Consider the following 7,337-nt stretch of genomic DNA (forward strand, 5'->3'; position numbering starts at 1 on the left):
AGAGAGAGAGAAAAATACCAACTTTTCAGCTATGGAGCATATCTTGGCTGTGAGATCTTCTTTGAAGTCTGGATCAGCTACTTGTAAGTAGTCGACTAGCTCTCTGGTCAGAGGCTTTACATTTGTATCATTGACCAACAAATAAACAAGTTCCAGGGCCCTTTTGCGAATGGAGGCATCAGCGTCCTGAAAAGTGCACAGGTGATTGAAAATGTTACAAGCCAAAATAGCAGAACTAAGGTTCCAGAATTAATAAATGGAAATGTTAGTTACAGCCTGAAAGATTGCAACACTGAATTACTGTACAGAAAGGTTTGAGTTACTTATATATCAGTGTGGTGTAAAACCGTGAGTTAAATATTGCTGTGAAAGAGCAGCAATATCCAAACAGGACTATGCCCCCAAAGGCCCAGACAAAATGAATCAAGCTTTAGCAAGTAGGAAGCTATGAGCTATCTATTCCAAGGGAGCAGGGAAATATGAGATTCATGATAAGAAGTTAGACTAAATATGCAAAGCATTGGGGAAAGGTATTTACAACACAAGCAGACTCGTAGTATAAGGAATAGCCTAGCATTTCTGGCTATTCTTGTACAGGGACATGTTTTGATTCACAAAATTCAGGAGAGAGAGATGATGAGAGAAATACAAACATCATAGAAGATAAAGAAAAGTTAAGACAGATTTTTCTCTTTCTCTTTTTTCTGGGAGGAAACTCCGCCTATGTTGTCTCAACATAGCCGGTCCCAAGCCCGGGTAAAGGAGGAGGGTTGTGATAGGCTTGGCGAGCCAACGTAAAAATTCAGCCACTCTTATGGAGATTTTGAATAGGCGTGCGTGCCTAGCCTGTAAGGTGATACCTGGAGAGAGTGTTGTACCCCAGCATAAGCTGGTGGTTGCTGACTTCCGCTTTCGGATTCGTGTCCAGCGGGATAAGCGTGCCAAAGTCGCTAGAACGAAGTGGTGGAAGCTCAAGGGGGAGGTAGCTCAGGTGTTCAAGGAGAGGGTAATTAAGGAGGGCCCTTGGGAGGAAGGAGGGGATGCGGACAATGTGTGGATGAAGATGGCGACTTGCATCCGTAAGGTGGCCTCGGAGGAGTTTGGAGTGTCCAGGGGAAGGAGAAGCGAAGATAAGGATACCTGGTGGTGGAATGATGATGTCTAGAAGGCGATTAAAGAGAAGAAAGATTCCTTCAGACGCCTATACCTGGATAGGAGTGCAGACAACATAGAAAAGTACAAGATGGCGAAGAAGGCCGCAAAGCGAGCTGTTGGTGAAGCAAGGGGTCGGGCATATGAGGACCTCTACCAACGGTTAGGCACGAAGGAAGGTGAAAGGGACATCTATAAGATGGCTAAGATCCGGGAGAGGAAGACGAGGGATATTGGCCAAGTCAAATGCATCAAGGACGGAGCAGGCCAACTCTTGGTGAAGGACGAGGAGATTAAGCATAGATGGCGGGAGTACTTCGACAAGCTGTTCAATGGGGAGAATGAGAGTTCTACCATTGAACTGGACGACTCCTTTGATGAGACCAGCATGCGTTTTGTGCGGCGCATCCAGGAGTCTGAGGTGAAGCAGGCTTTAAAAAGGATGAAAGCAGGCAAGGCGATGGGCCCTGATTGTATCCCCATTGAGGTGTGGAAAGGTCTCGGGGACATAGCGATAGTATGGCTAACCAAGCTTTTCAACCTCATTTTTCGGGCAAACAAGATGCCAGAAGAATGGAGACGGAGTATATTAGTACCAATCTTCAAGAACAAGGGGGATGTTCAGAGTTGTACTAATTACCGTGGAATTAAGCTGATGAGCCATACAATGAAGCTATGGGAGAGAGTCATTGAGCACCGCTTAAGAAGAATGACAAGCGTGACCAAAAATCAGTTTGGTTTCATGCCTGGGAGGTCGACCATGGAAGCCATTTTCTTGGTACGACAACTTATGGAGAGATATAGGGAGCAAAAGGAGGACTTGCATATGGTGTTCATTGACTTGGAGAAGGCCTATCATAAGATACCGCGGAATGTCATGTGGTGGGCCTTGGAGAAACACAAAGTTCCAGCAAAGTACATTACCCTCATCAAGGACATGTACGATAATGTTGTGACAAGTGTTCGAACAAGTGATGTCGACACCGATGACTTCCCGATTAAGATAGGACTGCATCAGGGGTCAGCTTTGAGCCCTTATCTTTTTGCATTGGTGATGGATGAGGTCACAAGGGATATACAAGGAGATATCCCATGGTGTATGCTCTTTGCGGATGATGTGGTGCTAGTTGACGATAGTCGGACGGGGGTAAATGGAAAGTTAGAGTTATGGAGACAAACCTTGGAATCGAAAGGGTTTAGGCTTAGTAGAACTAAAACCGAGTACATGATGTGCAGTTTCAGTACATCTGAGGAGGAGGAGGTTAGCCTTGATGGCCAGGTGGTACCTCGGAAGGACACCTTTCGGTATTTGGGGTCAATGTTGCAGGAGGATGGGGGTATTGATGAAGATGTGAACCATCGAATCAAAGCCGGATGGATGAAGTGGCGCCAAGCTTCTGGCATTCTCTGTGACAAGAGAGTGCCACAAAAGCTAAAAGGCAAGTTCTACAGGACGGCGGTTCGACCCGCAATGTTGTATGGCGCGGAGTGTTGGCCAACTAAAAGGCGACATGTTCAACAGTTAGGTGTGGCGGAGATGCGTATGTTGAGATGGATGTGTGGCCACACGAGGAAGGATCGAGTCCGGAATGATGATATACGAGATAGAGTTGGGGTAGCACCAATTGAGGAGAAGCTTGTCCAACATCGTCTGAGATGGTTTGGGCATATTCAGCGCAGGCCTCCAGAAGCTCCAGTGCATAGCGGACGGCTAAAGCGTGCGGAGAATGTCAAGAGAGGGCGGGGTCGACCGAATTTGACATGGGAGGAGTCCGTTAAGAGAGACCTGAAGGATTGGAGTATCGACAAAGGGCTAGCTATGGACAGGGGTGCGTGGAAGCTTGCTATCCATGTGCCAGAGCCATGAGTTGGTTGCGAGATCTTATGGGTTTCACCTCTAGCCTACCCCAACTTGTTTGGGACTAAAGGCTTTGTTGTTGTTGTTGTTTTTTCTGGGAGGACCGTACTAACATATTGAAATTTTCACAGTGTGGGCGTTCGGAGGCTGAGGAATTAACGAGAGAGCCCTTATTCTGATACTGAACATACATTGGTCCCCAAACCCCAGTAGAAGACAAATACTCAGCATATCAGACAGGGCATACTCTTACCTTTACACACTCCAATATTGTCACCCTGTGCCTCTGTACGGCTTGTGCATCTACTGTAATGGCCCTCATAAGTATGTTCAGAGCAACATATCTGAAAGAAAAAAATAGATGAACAGTGAAAATTTTACCCCAGAACGGAACAGATGGATAAACATTTTTGTTGATATAATTGCTCAGAGGAAAAATAGAGACAATTGTTTGATGCATCACCACCAGAAAACAAGTATAGCTGAAGCTACAGTTATAAACTAAAGCTGCAAGTTCAATGTACTTCCCTATTACAATTAGCAGGTAAAAGAGAGAATAGAAGTCTTCAGACACCTTATTTTACAGAAAAAATAAGCAATCGAGATCAAAATAAATAAAAAATTAACCTTATATTGTTATCGCGGTTTGACAAGAATCTACCCAGAATATTAATAGCCAGGACACGTAGACCACTAGTAGCTTCAATACCCATTATAGTCTCAACACATTCATATAAGATGGCATTTCCAGCATTCTTGTTTGACTCGGTTTTTGTTGCGACCTGGAAAAGAATACAACAGTTATTTTTCCAATGTGATATGCAAATAAGTGCCGATTACCAAAAAAATGCACGTTGTGGTAAATTTTCAGTAAATAGGGAAGAAAAAATAATCTTTCATGTGTCTTCTAATCCAACACACATGCAGCACTACCCTAAGCTGGAACTAAAGGAACAACAGTATACAGCAAGTCAGTAATTAACACAACATGAACTACCTGAGCAATGGGTTAAGTATGCAAAAATTGTTCTTTAGACCAAAAAAAGAGCAAAACTGAGCTCACGGTGTTGCATAACATTACAATATTATAAGCCTATCCCCTGACTGGAAGAAGGTCAACAAGAGATATATCAGAATTTACTGCAGATTTGTTGTAGGATTGTTAGCTTGGTTCTTGAGCCATGTATTACGTGCTTCCATTGTGTTTCGAGTTGCTGGGTTCTATTACTTGTGTGATGTAACAATAAAGTTCAGCAAGGTTTTTCTTTCATCTCACGCTGCTAAGTTGCTCGAGTCTAGAAGTTCACGACTGTTTGTTCTAAGATTGTCATTGTGTTTTAACTTTTAATTTAGAACAATTTGGTTTGGCGTGTGCAGTTTCTTTCCTCATCTAGGCGACACTTAAGCGTCGTAGGCGCGGCCTAGGCGGACGTACATTTTTTACTACCAGGGTTGTATTTTGGGTTTATATGTGTATGCCACTAATTTATAACATGTAAATGAGTAAACTACCAGCTGCTACCATTGGAATATGGCTCATTTGTCCTGCAAGTGCAATACGGTATGATTTCTTGCTGGAATGGACAATTTCTTGCTTGCCCTACCTAGACTACTGCTTATGCCCTAGGTGAGGCGTTTAGCCGTTGCCTAGCACCTAAGCGTAACTAAGCGCCACCTAGGCATCGCCTTTTTCAACAGAGCCTCAATCTGCTGCTCTTTACTCTATCAAGGCTTTGCCAATTGTCATGATTTATTATTGCACTTTCAAGCAGATATTGTTATCTGACGCTTTCCACCATTGTGATTTGAACAGTTAAAATATATGTTTCCCCACATTGTAGCTCGGTTGCCCAAGATCACTTAACTTACTGATGTTGCATATCCTCTTAAAAAGAATACATAGTTAACCATTGCCAATGCAGATTAAGGAACCAGATGAAACTAGAATTAAAAATAACTCAAGCAATAGGAATTGATCAAATCATCATGCTTTGCACGGACAACAATAAATGACAGCATTGTGCATGTGCATGTGAAACCAAAGATGACAGATATTAAGCAATCACCTGAGCGAGAATATCATTCATATAGTCACTGCAATCTGCGTCACCTTGACCCAACATACGCATAAGTTTAAGAACCCGGATATGCAAGAAAGGATCCGAAATGCCAGCAACATCATACTCAGGAGCATATGAACTATTGGAGACATCTCTAAGTATTCGGACCAGACCTTCGATGCAGTTCTACAATGAAATATTGAGTTAGAGGATAGGTCTTGCGTCAGGTAGTGTCATTTAGAACTTGTAAAGTACTCAGTTAAATGCTACTCCCTCCGCCCCAAAATAAGTGTCTCAAGTTTAGTATAACTTTGTACTAAAGTTAGTATAAAGTTGAGACACTTATTTTGGGACGGAGGGAGTAGAAAACAAAAGGTGATGTATTGATGATCTTGGGAGATAATATATGGAAGCAATTGAGTAATTTGAAACATAAGATGTAGACTGCAGGTCAAAGAATATTTTCTATTATGAAACACTGCAGCTTGAATTCTTGACCGCTAGAAGGTGTAAAACTCTCTACCAATAAACTTCACTATCATAAATAGTTGAGATGTTACATTAACACATGATGGGCTACAACTATAAATATAATTATCGATCATTGTCGTAATCCAGTTATTGTCAAAACAGACCTCAGGTGTAACACTAAAAGAATGTCATTACCTTTCTCAGGTACTCCAGTGCATCTTTGCTGGCTTTACACAATTCAGTGCAGAGCTGAACTGCAGATATCAAAACCCCATGGTGTTTTTCCTTCAGTAATGATACAGCAAGACCCATGAAGTTTTCCGCCAAATCCGGGACTTTTCTTACAATCCTTACAGAGCACAAAGCAGCCTAATAAACAGAGACAAGAATATCATGAAAGTATTGTGTCCATAGTGTAGAAGTGTGAAGCAAAAATGAATAACTGCCAAGTAAAAATAAATAAAATATTATCAAAAATAATGATGGGCCAAGATGCACTCATACTGTTGCAGAACAGAGCACCCAGATTTATATTTACTATTTGTGCACTTGACAATCCAAAGTGAATGGCTTCGATAGCAATGTGCAGCTTCGTAATCAACCTAGGTTTCACCCCAAATCTTAACATACAAACAATTCCTCGGGAAGATGCTTATTCTGGACATGCTCTAGCTCTACTGGATGAGTGGATTCACTGACTATAAACTGAATTGCGGTACAAAAATAAGCACCTTCTTCTTTGTATTAGCATCCCTGCTTCGCATCAGCCTCTCCACTTCAGGCGCCAGATCCCGGGCCATCTCGGCGGAGCAGATGTTCCCGAGCGCGCACAGCGCGAGCCCCACGATGAACTGGTTCGAGTGGTTGAGATCCCTGCCCCCAAATCAAGCACTAGCATTACTCAATAACGAAAGCAAACACTCTGCAGCAGCAGCAGGGAGACAGGGGGTGGGGTGGGGGTGAGCCCTACTGCTTGAGCGAGTTGGTGACGAGCATGAGGACCTCCTGGCGCTCGTCGAGGAGCAGCATGAGGCCGAGGTAGCCGATCCGCTTCTCGGGGTAGCCAGCGGCGGCGATGAGCTTGAGGCACTCCATCTGGCCGAAGTGGGTGGGGTAGCCGAGCATGTGGATGAACATGAGCTTGGCCATGTTGCGGTGCCGCAGGTCCTGGCCGTCCCCGCTGATCGCGGCCCGTATCGCCGCGCACTCCCGCCGCACCACCGCCCGCTCCTCCGCCGCCGTCTTGCACGCGCGTATCGCCCGTATCATGTCCCTGCGGAAGGGAGGAAGGAAGCTCGGCCGGTCAGAGCAAGCAAGCAAGCAGGCGCGATTCGCGGCGTTGCCGCGGCGGATCGGGGGTGAATTTCGACCGGAGGCGGGTGCCGGAGGAGAAGGGGTTGAGGGCCATGTCCGAGGCGAAGTCCTCGACGATCTTCTCGACGGTATCCAGCTTGGGATCTCCGGGAGGGCGCGCGCGAGCGCGCGCCGGGGGCGTGGGGGTGGGGGTGGGAGCTCGCGGGATCTGGCTGCGGAGGTGGTTGGGGCGGGAGGAAGCACGCAGCGGGCAGCGGGCAGCGGGGAGGAGGAGGAGGACGGAGGGTGGATCTGGAGGAGTGGAAATGGTGGCGACGGTGGTGGGAAGAACTGCGAATTGCCCCCTGAATTGTTCCGTATTTCGGAACTTTGGTCCCGTTTGGATAAAATATGCCAAATTGGAAGCTCAAAAGTAAGGTTCGGTGAAATTCGTGTGAAAACTGTTTATTTATGTGATGAATTTCGAGAGCAGGTGATAAATG

The 7,337-nt window shown here is 45.2% G+C and overlaps 1 protein-coding gene across 2 annotated transcripts in view; it reads right to left on the minus strand.

Moving 5' to 3' along the window:
- Positions 1 to 7,128, minus strand: part of LOC119323968 (AP-1 complex subunit gamma-2-like) — a 12,204-nt gene extending 5,076 nt beyond the window's left edge. Inside the window, exons 1-8 of one of the 2 annotated variants that reach the window (XM_037597684.1) lie at positions 6,912 to 7,128; positions 6,512 to 6,814; positions 6,273 to 6,414; positions 5,737 to 5,910; positions 5,077 to 5,256; positions 3,638 to 3,792; positions 3,264 to 3,354; positions 23 to 186 (exon numbers count right to left, since the gene is read on the minus strand). In XM_037597684.1, the coding sequence (XP_037453581.1) occupies positions 23 to 186; positions 3,264 to 3,354; positions 3,638 to 3,792; positions 5,077 to 5,256; positions 5,737 to 5,910; positions 6,273 to 6,414; positions 6,512 to 6,814; positions 6,912 to 6,949 (1,247 nt within the window). In that variant the 5' untranslated portion in view covers positions 6,950 to 7,128. Of the gene's footprint in view, positions 1 to 18; positions 187 to 3,263; positions 3,355 to 3,637; positions 3,793 to 5,076; positions 5,257 to 5,736; positions 5,911 to 6,272; positions 6,415 to 6,511; positions 6,815 to 6,911 lie in introns of those variants that run through there. The other variant, XM_037597685.1, reaches the window with a different exon arrangement.
- Positions 7,129 to 7,337: the final 209 nt, after the last annotated feature.

Source organism: Triticum dicoccoides, chromosome 6B (assembly GCF_002162155.2).
Source record: "Triticum dicoccoides isolate Atlit2015 ecotype Zavitan chromosome 6B, WEW_v2.0, whole genome shotgun sequence".
Lineage (NCBI taxonomy): Eukaryota > Viridiplantae > Streptophyta > Magnoliopsida > Poales > Poaceae > Triticum > Triticum dicoccoides.